The 20,602-nt window shown below is 39.6% G+C and overlaps 1 protein-coding gene across 1 annotated transcript in view; it reads right to left on the bottom strand.

Annotated features, from left to right (window-relative positions):
• Positions 1-5,150: 5,150 nt before the first annotated feature.
• The window catches only part of LOC117529186 (neural proliferation differentiation and control protein 1-like), a 98,277-nt gene continuing 82,825 nt past the window's right edge, over positions 5,151-20,602 (bottom strand). Inside the window, 8 exon segments of the mRNA XM_034191893.1 lie at positions 5,151-5,960; positions 6,038-6,137; positions 6,221-6,300; positions 6,382-6,472; positions 6,995-7,061; positions 13,294-13,560; positions 13,759-13,762; positions 13,765-13,871. Of these exon segments, the coding sequence (XP_034047784.1) occupies positions 5,889-5,960; positions 6,038-6,137; positions 6,221-6,300; positions 6,382-6,472; positions 6,995-7,061; positions 13,294-13,560; positions 13,759-13,762; positions 13,765-13,871 (788 nt within the window). The 3' untranslated portion in view covers positions 5,151-5,888.

Raw genomic sequence — 20,602 nt, 5'->3', positions numbered from 1 at the left:
ACTAATAAACTGTTACCAAAAATATATTTGTTTTTAATAAGTGAAGAACAGAACATTTTATTTGGAAAGTCAAATCATTTTGTATTCCAACAAGATAAGTGTGATTTATTTCTATCTTGTCTCCAGCTTATTAAAGATTAAGTTCCAAAAGTTACGTTCAAATACAAAATAATTAATTTGCAGTGTGCGTCTGTACCAAACAGTATGTTCACTGTTCACTGAATTGTCCTGATTTAAATGTGACATATAGAATGTTTTTAACTTTATGTTAACATTTCAAAACACATTTGTAGTTACTGTTCTTGTTTTTAATTGTTTCTGACCTCTGGAATTTGGGACAAATATAATTGGACACAGGTCATGAATATTGCCCCAAACCTAAAATAAATAAATAATGAAAACTCTAATCGGGTCTCTTCAGCTGGTGTTGTGAACATAAGCTCAATATCTTTTACTTGACAGACACAGAAAACTGCAGGGATAGAAAATGACATGAAAAACCAGCAGAGGAAAAAGAAACAGATTTACTTGAAAAAAAAAAAAGCTATTACACTTGTTACTTTTTCATATAACTTTTTGTCTGTTATATTCGTTCCTAAAATCAAGGAAGACTGCAGCCAACATGGAGTAACAAGACTGATGCTTTTGATGACTGCTTGTTGTTTAGGTACAATAAAAGTAAGACCCTTCAGCTGATCTGCACAAGTTTTACTCCAGATGCCCTTCCTGACCCAACTCCACATTACATACATGCAGAAACGTGGCAGGGGTGGGGTTTGAAACCGAGAACCTGCCGCACCAAAAGCAAGTGCACTAACCACTTGGCCGACATCCCTGCCTTAACAACAACAACAATAACAATAATAATAATGTACTGATTAAAAATGCACATTAGATGAAAAAGTAGCAAACTTCTTCCTTTTTTCCTGTGAACTTCAAATCGTGCACAACGGTGTCTCTGAAGGTTTAATTGCCAAAGTGCAGGCTTTGTGCACAAATGTTGCAAAAGAACGCACTAACCATAGCGTGTCTAACTCATGCTTGCATGAAGCTAAAATAGTAAATGGACTGCATGTCTGTCATGTGTTTTTAACTGATGCAGACGGCACAAAGCACTTTGGAACGATGCCAGCGTGCTACCATGCAAGGCACTCAACTGCAATGCGGGGGCAATTTGGCAGCAGAGAGGCCTGCTCAAGGGCACCTTAGTGAGTTACTACCTCTCTGGTGGGAATCAAACCAGGAGGCACTGTTCATAAGCCTCTCTCACCTCCAGCAAATCATTTCAGAAAGTTTATATTGAGTCAAATCCACTGTCCACTTAAAAAGAACACCACAATGTTACAGTTTAAGTGTTCTCTACACCTATTTCACTTTATATGTCTTTCACTACCATGTGCAGCAGCAAAGCAGCGATAGCAGGGTGTTGTTTTCACTGGTGTGTGTGTCTGCAGAGAAGATAACTCAAAAACACCTGGATGAATTTCCTTCAAACTTGGTGGGGATATTACTTGAAGGGATATCTGTAGGTGATTAGATTTGGGAGAAGTTTGATCATGGAAAACATGGTCCAGAAAACACAGTTTCCATATGTCTCAACTACCCTGAACAAAAATATAAGATGGCCTTTTATTGTGGCCAGCCTAAGGCACACCTGTACAATAATCATGCTGTCTAATCAACATCTTGATATGCCACACCTGTGAGGTGGGATGGATTATCTCGGCAATGAGAAGTGCTCATTGCTCACTAACACAGATTTAGACAGATTTGTGAATAATATTTCAGAGAACTAGGTCTTTTGTGTATATAAAAAATATTTTAGATCTTTGAGTTCAGTTCATGAAAAATGCGAGCAAAAACAAAAACGTTGCATTTATATTTTTTGTTCAGTGTAAGAAGCCTAGATGGATAAATACTTGTGATATAAATTACTTCATAATGATGTCACACAGAAATTTCAAAATAGCAGTCAACTGTTCGACACAGCTGGTGTGCATGTTTGCTTCATACTTGTAAAGACAGGCCATTTAGATTTTTTTTTCCACAAACATGACCATCAGGCAATTCTAAAACATGAGCTGTTTTTTTAAACTGTAAAACAAAATAAGTTTATGTCCAAGAAATGTGGTCAATGAAGCAAAACCTTTGTGATCAATTCTCTCAGCTGTTGTTTGAAACATTTTTAGATGATTTAAGCTCAATGCCGGCCCTCCTGCTGAGAAGCACAATTGTCTCCCACAAACAAGTCTGATGGCTTTTTGATTTTCTTCCTAATGGCTCGGCCGTTGACACCCACCTTCACAGCCCCTCCACCCACAACCGGATTTCACCGGCGGTCCAATGGCTGCCTTCCTTTCACTGTGCACCACCACAATGGGCCCTAATGGCCCTTGGCATGTAGCTCAGTGGGGACGGCAGACTCCTCCGTCCCCTCCCCGACACATACACACGGACATGCAAACACATATCACAAAACCCCACAAAAGGTAGATGCGAGCACCTCTCTTCCCCCACCCCCGCGTACTGATACAACCACTTTCTGGGTGTCGGACTTTTGTGTCTCTGAGGTAAAACAAGGTCAAACTGCACCGTGAAGAGAAAAAAGACAAAAGAGAATCACTCTGAGGCATCGCCAACGCTCTGAAGTGTGCTGTGACTTTGAAAAAAATCTACACAAAAGACAATTTAATATGTCATGTGCTTTGAATTAGGATAATCTGCAGTGTGAGGGAAATTTTTGCAAAGGTACACAATCCTCTACAACAGAATTGTGCACAAAGCAGACTTTTGGATTAGTGGCATAAATGATTCAGAACATGCAAAACCTTTTCTGCTTCTACATACGTTTAAAACAAAGATATTCAGCTGTGACTGATACGTCACACTCACCGTTATATCGAAATGTTGAATTACAGGTCCGGTGCTGAAATACAAAGAGCAGCGATGGGGTCAAAGGTCAACAAGGGTCTTTTCGATTGTTTCCGTGATAAATATACAAAAAGCGAAATGAACATCTTGGAGTGCACAAAGGGTGGTGGGACTGACATGAGGTCACCTGAGGTAAGGACCCAGACGTGGTAGCAGAAATGAGAAACGGGCAGAAGGAGATCAATCATTTGTGTTTTTGGTCACACTGTGGTACACTGCGGGAAATGGTGCAGCCAGAAAGAAAAGAAGGCTGAGTGATTTTAGATGGTGGACAATGATTACTGCTACTTTTAATTTTTTTTTTTTTTAAGAATTGGGGGCTGAAGTTGGGAGGCAACAAGAAGGATCTGGCCACCAGAACTTTTGTGGCAACCAAAGGCCCCCCAACTTAATGACCAAAATGTAGACGATACATATGATTTTTCAACAAGGACAAGCACATTTTGTAGCAGTGGCATGTTGTCTCAGCACTTCTGGTGGCAGCTGTAGCTGCCACAAGAGATGCCACTCATTTTTAATAGATATATGTTATATTGATGCAAAAATACCAAGCCAAGCCTGATGAATTACGTAATGAAAAATAACATAAAAAGTGTGGAAATAATATGTACAGCCTATAGTTACCAGGAGTATTAGGCTAAATGATTAAATAATAAAATATATTAAAATAGCCTATAAAAAAGGACCATTCAGGCAAGTATGGGATGACATAAAAACAAGTCATTTTGATCCACATTTCACATAAAAGGGTTAATTAGTACATTAAGGTACTTAAGTAAATCAAGACTTATCCAAACAGGACAAGACCAACAGGTCACACACTGTAAAATAATGATATATGTATCACCTATGCAATAAGTTGTTTTTTGTAACCCTTTGCGGGGTAGAGACACCATTAGAAATAGACGTTCAAAGTTAACGTAAGGTACTTTTCAGAAATGTATTTCTCTTTTAAATGCGGGAAAATGTTACTAGATAGCTCCAATTTATAATTATTGGAGCAGAATTCTTTTTCCTGGCACATTTTGTGTTGATTTTAATCTGTTATACTCAAATCACATTCACAAGAAGGTTGGCCCTGAGGGGGCGTCAACAGTATTAGAAAAGGTGTATCATTGCCAGCCGTCCTGTCAAGACATTCAGTAGTTTTCTCTGCCATTGTAACCCCAAGATATGCTCTGAGGACTGGAGAGACCTTGGTCGGTAATTATATTTAATCTGGACAATTAATATGAGAATTTTACCAAAACATGGGGTCTGTAATGAGAAATACATGTACACCAAAAAATATTTTCCTAATAATCCAAAAGTTTGAATTTTAACTCTAATTTAACAACATCAACAACATAAAACATTTGATTTACAGAAAATATGTTTGCTTGTTTTTGCTATGCATGAAAAACGTTCCATGGACAAAGAAGACCAAACTACAATCCTGAAAAACCTTCGCAGCTGGGAAGGTGATTATGAAGATGGTTCTCCAGCCAAAATGTTCACTTTCACTTCAGCCTGTGCACTGAAGAGCATTGAGATAGGGCCCTGTGTATTTGAAGGTATCACCAACCCTTCTCCTGCAGATCACCTGAACCTCCCTCACCACCCACTACTAAAATCATGTCTGGTCACCCAGTCAAGGAAACACCAGACTTGATGTATCAGCTGTGGGTGCAGTGGTAAATACATGGAAAACGTGCAGGTCAGGTGATCTTCAGGAGCAGGGTTGGTGAGAATAATTTGACATCAAAATGAAGCCTATATTGAAAATGGAACAACATCCACAAAAGCACATCAGGATGGACAGGCAGAATATACAACATCACCTGTAACTTTTACTGTCTCCACACAATTTCTTTCTGCTTCAACTGAGTTCCATTCCTTTGATGCACAAGTGCATTTTTGCTGTTGATGCATTCAGGACTGGTGCACAAATTGCAATTTTGCATATTCAGCAGCTGTAAATGCAAAATCCACTGCCTGCAGAGAATTTATTGCCACTAAAAAAACATACTTTTTTCCCCTCAATTCCTTCATTACAGTAGCTCAGAGTTTTTGCACAATCTGGCATTCCATTTTGTTAAATTCTTAAAATGTTCTCACTGAATGCTACAAGAAAAAGGCATAAAAGCATAACTTTCATATGTGGTAAAAAGAGTTTAATTGCAATCAATGGTGTGCATGTATAAATGTTTAGAAAAGTGAACGCTTTCACTCTGCGTACATTTTTGCAGCACCAGGTTATCTTAGGCCAGAAAAGAGAAAATGATAGTATGACATTTTGATATTTGCCACCTACAGAGTATCTCCATCTGTATAGCCTATGTTGAAAAGTTCTTTAAAGGGCTTATAAGTCACTTTTACCTCATGCAATATGATGCATCCACACAGGAGTCAAAATAAATATCAAAGCATTGCTGTGATTCAAACACAGTGCAGAAAAACCATGCAACAGACGTAATCAAATATACTTCATTTAAGCTCATATTTATAGTCTATATTTCTAAATTCTTCTTAAGTGCAGGTTATAGTACAAGGAATAAAAGTGCCAACACCGACGGTAACATTTCAGACGCTAAACCTTGTGAGACGGAGTCACTGAGTTTTTACATCATTTCCTGGCTGCAGGTTATCTGTTAGGAATGTGGTTTAGTCACTAGTTATGCATGACAAAACAAGAGAGGACACCTGTTTAACAACTGTGTCTGCTATTTTATCACATTCTTTGGAAATAGCTGCAGAAATAAAGAAATATAACAAAGGTAAGCGAGAGGAGACCTTAAAGTGACAAAATGAGACAATGAAAAATAAAGGATCTAAAGTGTTTATGGTTAAAATCAGTAATGAGGATGTGAACACTAAAAGTCCTTTTTATTAACCGATCCTCTGCCTGAATCCTCTGTTTCTGCGCATGCAGTGTCGGGATGAATTGGTTCCTTCCACCAAAATGTGTCGTGTGTGTTTCACTTTTGATTCTGCTGATACTGTTCATTGGACTCATCGAACAGCGGGTTCTTTACTTCCATCTCTCCAGTCTGTCAAAAAGGAGAAAGGTAATGACGCCTCCATCACTAAACAAACGCAACATGCATGTCGGACGTGTGCAACTCACCGGTGCGAGGCCAGGGCACTCGTACACCGTGAAGTCTCCGCCCACTTCCTCCTCTTCTGATGTGGCCTCGGAGTCCAGGACTTTCTGTTCAGGTGTGTGTCTGAAACAGAAAGAGGCGATTTGAGGAGGAGAGGTGTTTGTAAGGAAAGACGCGGCGGAGAACATGCAAAAGGACAAACATACTTTCCCAATGAGAGCATCTGTTGTTTTTGATGCTGATAGTGAAACATTTGAGCGTTGTGAGCCAGCGCCTTGTCTCCCATCTGAGGACGAAACAGAAGTGAGGATCGGTGCACGTTGTACAAGCAAAAAATAATACAGAGAAGCAAATGCCAGGTGCTCACCGAAATACCGTTGGCAGCAGTAGGTGGTAAGCTCACACCCCTGAATGTAGGATAGTCCAACTTCTGAGCTAGGCGTGATTCTTTCTGTGTCCTGTTGGGGGCAGCATGAATCTGATGAGAAGCTGAAAGCTGTGACCATCAGTGGCAGCAAATGAACTTTTAACAGGCAACAAAATGAAACCAGGCTGCAGCGAATGATTACTTTCATGATTGATTAATCAGCTGATTATTTTCTCAATTAAGTGCTTAGTTGTTTGAGCCATGAAATGTCAGAAAATGGTGAAAAATATCAATCAGTGTTTTCCCGAGCCTATGCAATCCTCAAATGTCTTGTTTTGTTCACAACCCACAGATATTTAGGAGAAAAAGGTTTTGTGTTATCATTCATATTGTCTGAAAAATGGCCGAAAAATTCAAATATTCTGCCAGGGTATGTAAACTTTTGAGCACAACTGTATATATAGATATATAGATATCTATATACATACATATCTATATATAGATATATATTTTTCAAGTCAGGTACATTGTCTGCTTCAGATTTTATTGGCCATAAATTGAATTCTGTAAGATTCTGCAAATAAAAGGGTTACATATAACTTTAGGCATTTACCTGATGTAACAGACGGTTGCCACAATGACTGCTACCGTGCCAGCTACCACACACAGGGAGATGATGACTGCACATTCAAATAAAAAGACAAAACAAAACAAAATTTGGTCATTAATTTGGCTCTGGGTCACAGTGGCAGTAGCTCACGCAGCTCATGCTACACTTCCCGAGCCTCTGCCAAATCCTCTAAGTCTTCCTGGGAGATCCCGAGGTGTCCCAAGACAGCTGGGAAATATAATCCCGCTAGCATTAGGGGTCTCCAATTGGTTCAAAATGCTGCTGCCAGACTCTTGACAGGAAGCAGAAAGTTCGACCAACGACCACATTACACCCATTTTGGTGTCTCATCACTGGCTTCCTGTCTCTGTAAGGTCGGACTTTAAGGTTCTGTTACTAATCTATAAAATTAGGGGTGTAGGACTACTCTGTGCCCCTAGGGTAAATAAAAAGTCTGTTGCCCACAGAGCCTTCTCTTATTGTGCACCTGTTTTGTGGAATGATCTCCCTATGGAGATAACAGTCAGTTTCTGTAGAGACATTCAATTTCAGACTTAAGAAGCATTTCTTCTCCCTCTCGTATGGCTAACATACTGGAATAGTATGGAACTATGCTTCCTATCCTTTAAAATTCATTTTATTAGTAACGGAACAGGTGTCAGCCTCAACTTTATTTAAATTCTGGGTCTGTTATTGAAGCTTAGGGTTAGCGGTCGGTGTACACCATACAACTTTACGCTGATGATGCAGTAATCTACACAAGTGCAAGATCACCTGAGGCAGCAGCTCAAACTCTTACGTCAGCCCTAAAGTATATTTTAAATTGGCTTAACGGATCATGTCTGAAATTAAACATACAGAAAACTGTCTATGTATTTTTCAAAAAAGTCTTTTAATATTAAGCGCTCCAATTTGTACATTGGAGATGATGAACTGCAGTTAGTTAAGGAATTCAAATATTTGGGAGTGTTGCTAGACTCAACACTCTCCTTTAAAAATCATATTAAAATGATAACTAGAATAATTAAATACAATGTGTTTAACTTCAACCAAATAAGGAGGTCAATGACAGATCAAGCGGCTATGATGTTCTTGCACTGTATGATTTTTTTCTCATGTAGGTTACTACGGTCTCTCACGGATGTGACAATTTTAAAACTGATTGAAAGGCTTTATATTTATAAAAGACCACTGAAAAAGTAGGTAAAAGACCATTTTCATATCATCACTGCAAAATTTTAACAAAGTATAACTTTAGTTTTGAAAATTTTCTAAAATTTAAAAATGCTTGTCTAATATATAAAATTTTATATGGGTTGGCTCCTCCACCTCTTGCAAATTATATTAAATATACACTCAACAAAAATATAAACGCAACACTTTTGGTTTTGCTCCCATTTTGTATGAGATGAACTCAAAGATCTAAAACTTTTTCCACATACACAATATCACCATTTCCCTCAAATACTGGTCACAAACCAGTCTAAATCTGTGATAGTGAGCACTTCTCCTTTGCTGAGATAATCCATCCCACCTCACAGGTGTGCCATACCAAGATGCTGATTAGACACCATGATTAGTGCACAAGTGTGCCTTAGACTGCCCACAATAAAAGGCCACTCTGAAGGTGCAGTTTTGTTTATTGGGGGGGGGATACCAGTCAGTATCTGGTGTGACCACCATTTGCCTCATGCAGTGCAACACATCTCCTTCGCATAGAGTTGATCAGGTTGTCAATTGTGGCCTGTGGAATGTTGGTGCACTCCTCTTCAATGGCTGTGCGAAGTTGCTGGATATTGGCAGGAACTGGTACACGCTATCGTATACGCCGGTCCAGAGCATCCCAAACATGCTCAATGGGTGACATGTCCGGTGAGTATGCCGGCCATGCAAGAACTGGGACATTTTCAGCTTCCAAGAATTGTGTACAGATCCTTGCAACATGTGGCCGTGCATTATCCTGCTGCAACATGAGGTGATGTTCTTGGATGTATGGCACAACAATGGGCCTCAGGATCTCGTCACGGTATCTCTGTGCATTCAAAATGCCATCAATAAAATGCACCTGTGTTCTTCATCCATAACAGACGCCTGCCCATACCATAACCCCACCGCCACCATGGGCCACTCGATCCACAAATTGACATCAGAAAACCGCTCACCCACACGACGCCACACACGCTGTCTGCTATCTGCCCTGGACAGTGTGAACCGGGATTCATCCGTGAAGAGAACACCTCTCCAACGTGCCAAACGCCAGCGAATGTGAGCATTTGCCCACTCAAGTCGGTTACGACGACGAACTGGAGTCAGGTGGAGACCCCGATGAGGACGACGAGCATGCAGATGAGGCTTCCCTGAGGTGGTTTCTGACAGTTTGTGCAGAAATTCTTTGGTTATGCAAACCGATTGTTTCAGCAGCTGTCCGAGTGGCTGGTTTCAGACGATCTTGGAGGTGAACATGCTGGATGTGGAGGTCCTGGGCTGGTGTGGTTACACATGGTCTGCGGTTGTGAGGCTGGTTGGATGTACTGCCAAATTCTCTGAAACGCCTTTGGAGACGGCTTATGGTAGAGAAATGAACATTCAATACACGAGCAACAGCTCTGGTTGACATTCCTGCTGTCAGCATGCCAATTGCACGCTCCCTCAAATCTTGCGACATCTGTGGCATTGTGCTGTGTGATAAAACTGCACCTTTCAGAGTGGCCTTTTATTGTGGGCAGTCTAAGGCACACCTGTGCACTAATCATGGTGTCTAATCAGCATCTTGATATGGCACACCTGTGAGGTGGGATGGATTATCTCAGCAAAGGAGAAGTGCTCACTATCACAGATTTAGACTGGTTTGTGAACAATATTTGAGGGAAATGGTGATATTGTGTATGTGGAAAAAGTTTTAGATCTTTGAGTTCATCTCATACAAAATGGGAGCAAAACCAAAAGTGTTGTGTTTATATTTTTGTTGAGTATAGAACAGTTGGTCCGAGGGTCACCAGGGCTATGAGCAGAGGGGATTATGAAGTGTCTGTGCGAAAAACAGCTTTTCACAAATGTTCTGTCCTACAAAGGCAGTCTCCAATGGAACGCTTTTGCCAACTACAGTGAGAGAGGCTCCAAGCTTGAAAGCCTTCAAAAGTCACTTAAAGGAGTTGCTCAAATCAAATAAAAAATGTGAGCATTATGAACTCAATTGTAGAAACTAAGAAGAACTGTAGGCACTGTGCAATGCACTACAGCACTTTATAAGTTATTGTTCTTAAAGTTCTGGTTTTTAAAATATATAAATGTATGAAATTAGACTTGCAATTTTAATTAACTTATTCCAATTGAATTGTACATGTAGTTTTTTTGTTTTTTTAACTATGTGTCCACCTTTGACTGAGTTTGTGTAAACTAACCTTCATGCTCAGATCATATCAGTGTCCTTTTGTTTCCTGTCTTTTGTCTAGTCTGTGTCTTGTTGTAGTAGTTGGTGACCCCTATGTAATGTAGTCTGTTGTTGTATTGTAAGCTCCTGTGATGTTTGTGTGTTTTTACTGTAAATTGTTTAATTCTTATAGTCTGTCAGGGACTACAGATGGAAATTAGCCCATGGCTATAACCTGACATATTTACACTTTATGTTGTTCATTAATATGTGTTGTCCCTTTTAAATAAATAATTAAATGAAATGAAATATTCTCTGCTTTCCTGTTGATTTACTGCTTATGAATGATACTTTAGGTGTGGTTTTTCCGGCCGACTGATTCTGCTCTTTTTCTCTCTGTCCAATGCATGGATAGCGGACGGCTACTGAAGACAGAGTGCTGGACTGACCGTGAGATGCCACGCCTGAAACTGGTGCCGTACACAGCAGCCTGCATTTGGAATGGACATTCTGTGGGCACAGCTGCACTGGACGGCATGAGGAATGCTGGATAACCTCTGACTGTGGCATAACTGCCTGCATGGATTTCTCATCAAAACAATATCACTGACGGCATGAGGAATGCTGGATAACCTCTGACTGTGGCATAACTGCCTGCATGGACTTCTCATCAAACACATATTCCTTTGTTATTATGCCATGTTGTTTTGACTTCCTGTTTTCTGTTTCTTCACCTTTGTAAACCCTGTAAAAACCTTGTAACTGTTAGAATGGCCTAAGCAGAGGGTCACCCATTTGAGTCTGGTCTACTTGAGGGTTTCTTCCTCAATATCATCAGAGGGATTTTTCCTTACCACTGTCAACTGTGTGCTTGCTCTAGGAGTTGGTAAGGTTAGACCTTGCTTGTGTGGAGCACCTTGAGGCAGGGTTGTTGTGATTTGGTGCTATATAAATTAAATAAATTGAAATTGAAATAGCATGTCCTGGGTCTTCCCAGTGCCTCAAAGACCTCCCTAGGAGAAGACCAGGGGGCATCCTTACCAGATGCCCAAACCACCTCAGCTGGCTCCTCTGGATGTAAACAAGCAACGTCTCTGCTCAGAATCCCTCCCAGATAGTCGGGCTTCTCACCCTGTTCCTGATTATTAGCCCAGATATCCACCCTTGTCACACCTTGAAGATTTAGCCAGCATATGCCGACCATATTAAAAACACTGGCATGCGGCAGGCATATGTGTAGTAAGTTATGGGTACATTTTGTGTAAGTTAAGAGCATGCTGAAGCATACTGATATACTTGGTAATACGGTGAGTACATCGAAAAATTTTGTGCATGCACATTATTTTCCATGTATGCCAGCATATGGCTCATACATCCGCATACGTGGGCCATAAGTTGTAGGTAAGTTATGCGACTGTTAACACGTTTCTTGTAAGTTACTCCTTCATTAATGCTGTCCATTGATTGACTGAACTGAAACCCTGTAATTCTCATGCAGTTCAGACTGTTTCAATTATTAAAACCATTCACATAGTAGAGAAGCTTGACTCGACTGGACTGGATTGCTTGACGCGAGGACGTTTCGCTTCAAATCGCAGAAGCTTCCTCAGCTAAAATTCTTGCTCTGGTAGTCTGACTTCTGTCTTGACTCTTGTAGAGAAGAAGACCATTCACCATTGAAGACCATTAAAACTATTCACACATGGAGTAAATATAAAGTCTTAATCTTACCAGTTCATTTCAGTCGGATTCATAATCGCAGCCTGACAAAAACTTATTCACATAAAGCATCCTGATTTTGGAAAATGACGTCTGAAAATACTTTAATTCCCTGTCATGGCTGAAGAAATGTAGCATTTTAAAAGATGTCCCTCTGTGTTTTGTGCTTTTCTCAGCCTGAACCAGAGAACGCCAGCACTGTGTCCCCGCACAAGACAATGAACTTATTTAAAAGTTGAGAGTCACAGTAATTCATTCACGTCAGCGTTTATCAAAGGACATCAGTCAATTATTCTGCATTCTGCATGCAATGAAAATAAATCCCATGATCCACCAAGAGAAAAAGTTAAATCAAATTTTAAAAAAATGTTAAATTACTCTCTTTGGCCTCAGAGTGCAGGGGAGAGGCACGCGACAGCCTACGTGTGCTTGATGATGTGCTTGTCTGATATTCTTTTAGTGAAGCTTAGGGCTAGTGGCCGGCGATCACCGTAGTATTTCCTGTTTTTATTGTTGTTTAATGCTGGCAAATTATATTGAATTTCTTGTATTTCTGATGCCTGATTCTGTTTTTTCTCTCTGTTTAAGGTGCAGCTCCATCCAGAGATGGGTGTGGTATTTCTGCTATTTGTGGTATTTGTGCTGTGGTATTTGTGTCTTGTGCACCAACAGCATTTCCTATATATTTGTTTTGTGAATTGTTCTGTAATTTATGTCTGTAGCATGGCCCAAGCAGAGGGTCACCCCTTTGAGTCTGGTCTGCTTGAGGTTTCTTCCTCAGAGGGAGTTTTTCCTTACCACTGCTGCTCTGGGAGTTAGTAAGGTTAGACCTTACTTGTGTGAAGCACCTTGAGGCAACTCTGTTGTGATTTGGCGCTATATAAATGAAAATAAATTGAAATTAAATTGAGAAAAAAAATTGCTTGTCAATATTTACATGTTCCGCCTGCCAAACAAAAGGGTTCTGATGGCAGTGGAAATGCAAACCAAGGTGGACTTAACTGTTCCGACCTGGATCATAGCAACCCAGACCGCTCGGTGGAAACGGGGCTATCAGCACACGCTGACTAAATCGTCATGATGTGACAGCTGCACAACTTATTTGATGTATCCATTGTATTCAGCGCATTTTTCATACGTCGGCATACACTGGCTAAATCATCAAGGTGTGACAGGGCCCATAGACTTAGAAAATAAATAAAATCGTACTTACTGATAATAACTGCATCGTTCCTGTGCCTTTTGACAGCTATGGGACCACGTCGACCATTAACATTGGTGACCCTGGGCTGGGAGGTCACCTGAGGGTGGGCAGAAACTGTGGGTTGAGGAGTCGGTTTAAAACTGGCAGAAGCTGCATGGTGGGGGGTCCCAGCCTTGGTGAGGACAGCTTTAGCTAATTGAACTCTGATCTGCTGTTCCTTTACGGGGGCATGGCCTGGCTTGGGTTTGTTAACATCTGGTGTTGAGAAGACAACATCTGGTGATATATATATATATATATATATAGAGAGAGAGAGAGAGAGAGAGAGAGAGAGAGAGAGAGAGAGAGAGAGAGAGAGAGAGAGAGAGAGAGAGAGAGAGAGAGAGAGAACCCAGAATTGTAATCAAATCACCAGTACTTGCTGCAGATAAAATCAAAACAGATAAAACACACTTCCACAATTATAGATCTCACCGGCTGGTTTGGATGGTTGTTTCTGAGGTTATTCTGTGTTATTTGCTGCTTTTCAACAACAGAGTGCAGATAATCAATCTCTTCATCCACTCCTGGGTAGAACACCACTTTATCTGGTGGACAGAAGATTCAGCAGTTTACTGCAACACCAACCAAAAAATATATATAAAAAATGTAAAAAATAAATATAAAATTAAAATTTAGGAAATCAAGACACAGTAGATGAAACAACTAAACAAAAATGACTAATTTTCTGATTGTTGACTCTCAAATATGACAATATGGTACTTTTCTCTGCATTAGCACTCGAAATTTAATATATCTGCTGTTGCAATTGTTGGCCAACTAAAACAAGACATTTCAAGAGCTTAACGTTGATTCTTGTAAATTATGACACAGATACTTTTATTACAAGCAACACAGTGCCTGTACAACATGCAGACCCTGCACTGAATGTAGCCTTTTGAATAAGAAATTCATAATTTGATATGGATACACATTTCTGAACTGCCCAGCAGGTGACAGTGTTCAGCAGGTAGCAGCACAGCACATGATGTTTGCCTTTTCATTTGTTCTCCATAACAATGTTTGAAACATTCTGTTTTGATGTTCAGGGTTTTTCTTCATATTATTTTGTCTCTGGCATGATCCTTATTGTTATTAATCTCTGTGTTATCTGGCTAATTCTTCTCGTGGTAGATATTCTCTGGCACTTTGCATTAATGTGTCTTCTGTGTTCGTTCTGTGTAGCTCAACTTCCTATTTTGGCCCCTTTGATAAATTTCAGGTTTGATTGTTTACATACCAATTTAACCATGTTAGAAGCATTTCCTCATTGCCAGATTGTATATGTTTGTTGTGCTTTCTCGCATTATTGTTACAGTGCTTACTTCCACTATTTTTGCCTTTCCTCAGAAAGACTGTTGCCTGTTAGACTGATCACCCGTTTCCTGATCTATTGCTTGCTTTTGACCCATCCTGTTTGTCTGCTATTTGCCTGTATGGTATTTTACAAATGTGTTATGTTCACATTATTGGTTGAAGTCACCTTAATCTGAATATTTTGCCAAATCATATTTTGTGTGTTTGTTTTTGATTTGGAGTATGTTATACCTGACCTGAGTGTTTCCAAAAGCAGTCACATCATCACAGATCAGATACAAACCACATCAGACTTGAAGACTACCAGATCCAACAGCGTCAGTTCAAAACCAGTACAATACAACCAGTCAAAAATCAGATTTTCCATCAGGCTTGTGTCCATGATTGACCAAATGGTCCAGACTGAGAGAGCTCGTAAAAAAAACACACACTGTTTAGTCATGATGCACTCCTAATCCCACAGCTGCACACGTGTCTTTCAGTCTTGCCTGTGGGGGTGATGGACACAGACAGGGAGTACGCCCGTGTGCCTCGTTTGTAAAAACAGACATGACATTAAATTGTTGTTTAACAGCTCTTTAGTCCAGACTCATTCCTGCAGTACTGCCGATGTCTCCGGGACGACCAGGGCTATGTGTTTGTGTGTGTGTGGCTGGGGAAGAAAGCACCACGGGGGGCAGGAGAAAACAACCTATCCTCTCTCTGCCTTGTCGTGCTTCTGTGCTCACAATAGATCCTGTAGCCCACTGTTAATGGAGGTGATCAAAGTCCAATTTCCCTCTACAAAGCAGTAAAGCAAATATCAAATTATTGGGTATTTGCAAACGCACAGAATAAGCGGGAGTGACCAAATATTACAGAGTCTCACTGTGATCACACCTCTCTGAAACATGCATGTCTGTAGATTCAGCGCCAGATTTCTTTCATACACCTTGGCAGACATCAGTGAATGTATACTACCTGTAATATTCAACGGAACATAATTGTTTTTTTTTTTAAAGTCCAACTCCAGGTGATCCTGGAGGACCAGTGAGTAGTGACTCCTTATTTTCAATACCTTGCGTGAAATTTTCAAGTGAAGTCCAGATATAGTTTTTGATTTATGCAAACATACAATAACAGACATACAGATATGATTCCAAATAAATAACCCTTTGTTTCTTCTGTCAAAAGTGCTCAGAGAGCACAATGACACTGCACCCACATTTCAAGGTATCGAGCCAACTCTGGGAGAATGCACTGATGCCAGCACATGTATATAAAAATTAAAAATATAAATTTTACAGTATAAAACTGTCAGAATTTAGCAAAAAGTAAGTCCTGGCACCGTCATTCTGTAAATGCTGCCAGTTTGTCTGAAAATGTAATGAAATGCACAATCCATTTTATCCCATTGAGATATAACCTGCTCAATTCTAAACAAATATGATTTATTTCACAACTCCTCATATTAACATGCATTGTACAAATACTGTTAAATGTTAGTATGCCAATATGATACACAGTTCATTATATTTTCAGAGTAGTTTCTATTGTGTGACAACATTGTGGTGGAAACAGTGCTTCCCAAGCAAAGTATCCCAGGTTCAAGGCTGCCTGAGGCCCAGTTTCTTTACACAGTTGAAGTTGTGTTTAAAAAATCCAGCTCAGCATGTAGATCCCATGCCAAACCTCCTGTGGTGGTCCTGAGCAAAATGGGAGCAGCACAACAAAAGCTCACTGAATAAGGAAGTCAGTAGTTTTAAAACAGCATGATCATGCAATTTAGCCTCCCCAAAAATGCTGTTGGATTAACTGGTTTAAAATGAAAATTACAACAATTTTATACCATAAAATTTACAGGTTCTTCTGTGAAGGTATTCATGCATTTTTACTGTATTATTTTACCAAACTACTCTGGCAACCATGGCTAACTTTTCACTGACATTGATCATTGCCCAACCATGATCAAATATCAAGTCACTTCTTCTTAAGCGTAGGCCTAGTGCACCTGCCAAGTTTGATCACAATCAGAAGTCAGAAATTAACAAAAAAGCAAAATTACAAAATTTTCTTTAAAAATAATCTTGTTCATTCCATGCAGATAGTAAGCTCACATACTTGGGATGATTATCCACTGTAAGTACAACTATTTAGTATGACATCATTGACAAAACAAGGATGAAAACTAAATGACAAAACAATACTACAGCCAAAACAAATATATAATTTTATATAACGGCTGAGTGGATCTTTCTCATTTGATTGGTGCTTTGTATGTCACATGACATGGATTATTTGTCCCATTTGTGTTGCATTGCATTTAGAGTGGAATTTGGTTCCATTTAGAGTGCAAATTTGGTTCCATACATTTGGTACCATTGCACTGTGCACACACACCCCTACACACACGCGCGCACACATGCACGCACCTGCACAGGCACACACAAAACAAATCCACTGCGTTGTCTGGAGGCTGTTAGCAGGAAGTTAGAATGAAAAGCTGGACTAATTTCTGACGTGAGTTTTTTTCGCTGCACTGAGGATGTACACGCGCACACAAGTACCGACCTGGATTTGTGAGCGCGCGCGTACATACGCGTGGGACAATGACACAAGCAAGACGACGATTTGATTGTGCTAACTGACGGTGCTAATTCTTGTAACACCCACCCACACACACACACACACACACACACACACACACACACACACACACAATCCACTTCACTGTAAGCCGTCTGGATGCATGAAGAGTTGTTCAGATGAAAAGATGAAAAGCTGACATGATTTTCGGCTGAACTGAGGAACTACACAAAGTCTTTTTTTTATGGAAGTCCGAAGTCAGTGCACAGCATCACCGGACTACATGTCACATTTTGGACTTTAGCAGCAGTGGAACACCAAAAACCTAAGTCCCTTTTCTGTTGTTTATAAATTAATAAAATATCAAATAACAAGGATCTATTTTAGCCATTATATAAAACAAATAATGTTTTTACATTCTTTCAATGGAACCAATATTTAATTCACCTCATGAAATAATCATACCACTGAACTCATAAACATTCATTATTTGTATAATAACTCCCACATTAACACTCTGGGGTCCGTTGGCATTTTTTGGACAGTTCACTCGCCTGGCATAAATGTTTTATTATTGTCGTTAACAGCTCTCCCTGCATCCCACAATCAAGTTTTATGTCTCTTTTTTCAGGACAACCTGTGCTTTCAGAATATATATGTTTTTGTTGTGTTTTATAAGTGTAATAAAGGTTTACAATCAAAAATAGGCAAGGAAAAAATAAAGCGAAAAATAATTTTCCACACACATTTATTCAAAACATACAGCAAACTATAATAAACAACTGTTTTGACACTTTCTAAAGGTAATTTGAGGTCTTGTGTGAAAGACTGTACAATAAAAATGTTCAAACAATAAACACAAATGCCACATTTTGAATATATACAAAATGGTCTACGCGTTTTGTTATTTTGATATGGTAAACAGTGCTTTACACAGAGAAAGCAACAGAGTTATCCAGTAACATTCACATGCAAACTAGTTGAGCAATCCTGATAGTTACACACTCTTTGTTTGAGCAAGTGAGATTGTCATCAGAGGCTCTCCGTCTGCTCCGTCTGCTTTCATGTTCGCTGTGCATAATGGCGCAGGGTGCACTGAGTATGTACTAATAGTATGTACTCATTGGAGCACCCAGGGGGCTATTCAAACGGGCCAACTAGTAATATATCACTCCTGAAAACGATCTTTGGCTTTTCCCTTGAGGTAAATCTGCCCTACGATTGAATTTTGGAAAACCATGTGACGGTGAACCAATTCCGACTGGACACTCACATTGTGCACATCATCACTCAGCTTCTATGAGGAGTACAAAGATGGCCGATGGCTGGCTCGAAAGTCCGCGGAGTTAACTTTTCAGCAAAAAAGTATGTTTCTATCTCATATCATTAAAAAGTTATTTATAATTTAGTAAACCTTTGTCTTAGCCATCGTATACGACGGCATCGACCCCAGAGGGTTAAAGATTACTTTGTGACTTTAACTCCAGAAGACCAGCCATCTGGCTGACATGCCGGCACTTTCACTGCTTGCTTTGTCATGTTCTTACCCCCCTCCACTAATGGCCATTTAGTGCATCCATAGCAGGTGTCTGTGGAGGCGGATTGCACCATCTGTACTTTGCAGGTGGTTGGGAACTCCAGCAGTGTCGGTATGTCAACCCAATCTCATGCCATTTCATGATGGCATGACGAAAAGTAAATGAATGTATTGTTTGTGCTACCGTCATGAAAATGTGCCGCTTTTTGTGACAGGAGTACAAATTCATTGGGAGCAAGAAATGTTTGGTTAAGGGCCTCTAGTCTGTGGAAGTTATGGTTAGGGTTAGGGGAAGGGGTAAGATTAGAAATATCAAAACAATTTTAAAAAAGATCATGCATCATGAAATGTGACTCATTTCATGACTAGAGCACGAAAAAAGCATGAGACTCATTCGCTAAAGCAAGTTTCAATTCAAGAAGAATTGCCACACATATATTATTTAATTTAAAATGTGCAAGTGAAAAAATTTGATGCACAAAAGTGTCGTATGAAAGATAATTCACTGTAAAAAGCGATGAATATGTGTGTGTGTGTGAATTATCACACACTGAGGGAGCGTGCACACCTCTCCTTGAGTTTTGTCACCGGCTTGATAATGACCCATAACCCCTTGAGAGGCACACGGGGGGGGGGGGTGTCACTGGGTACAACAAACAAACACTAACCAGCTCAACACAGAGTCAAACAACCTTAAAAAAGCTTAAAAACCATTCACATTTCTTTCTCCCCTGGTGACAATGATGATGTGCACACATACTCACATCCTGCCCCGTTCTTGCACTTAAAAACAAAAAAAACAATTACCTTGACATGCACCACCACTGTGCGCAGGCATAATAATTATTTGATTTAATAGTAATTTTCTTTTGCTTCAGAAAACATGTTTAGAGGATAAAATGTTGAACGTGTAACCCCAGGTTCACCAAACAGCACAGATGGACCAACAGCCTGAGAAAAAAAAAAGTAAAATGGAATATTTATTCAGTTTAGACTGAGATATAAATAAGAAATAAGAAAATCTCTTCCAATCAACCAGCATTTTTTATTTTCACCATATTATTTATTCACATGACTAAAAATGATCAAATTTGGGTGTAATTTCTCTTCTGTAAAATAAATAAGTAGAGAAGGGGGAAAATATCTTTTTGTTAAGCTAATTCTCAAAACTTTAAATCATTTTGTTCACAAACATTCCTGTCTCCAGTGTGAGAAGCAGATAGCTGGATGTCCAGTTATCAATGAGAGAATTACAGCACAACTGTTTTGTTTGTAATGCAGTGAGTTATTCTGCCTACTTCCCCCATACTCAGGGTCTCCTACTGCCCCCTAGTGGACAATAGGTTAACGGAGGAAGGATGTGATGGACTGCAAGTTACACTGAGAGATGGTCCGAAATCAAATTCTCCAGAATCAGGACTTTTGTGGCTCATGCCGGAACACAAAATCCATTGAAGACTTCCAGTCAGTGAGTCAAAAAGTTGTAAATAACATTCCAGCTCATTCTGCTTCTGTAGCAGTTATTGGGAAAAAAGAAAAATCTAATTCAAATGGCCGGTGATATAAAAGGGGCTGAAAAGGTCACAGGTCAAATGATCTTACCTCTATGTCCACTTTATTTAGTGTGTTTTCAAATAAAGGTGCGACACAAAGTAAAAAGTTGTGCCATAAAATCTAAAGTTAATAAAGGTGAAGTCCCTCATAAATTCTTCCCTCAGTGAGTCACTGTGAGAAATCAGACCAGCACTGTTCTTAAGAGCAAATAGACTCACTGATTTGTTTTTGTTTTTTTTACTTATTAACATTTAAAATAAAACTTAAAAAAAATCTGTTCAACATTAAAATACTCACAATGTTTTG

The sequence above is a fragment of the Thalassophryne amazonica genome, chromosome 17 (genome assembly GCF_902500255.1).
Source record: "Thalassophryne amazonica chromosome 17, fThaAma1.1, whole genome shotgun sequence".
Lineage (NCBI taxonomy): Eukaryota > Metazoa > Chordata > Actinopteri > Batrachoidiformes > Batrachoididae > Thalassophryne > Thalassophryne amazonica.
This window is presented reverse-complemented; position numbering and strand designations above follow the sequence as displayed.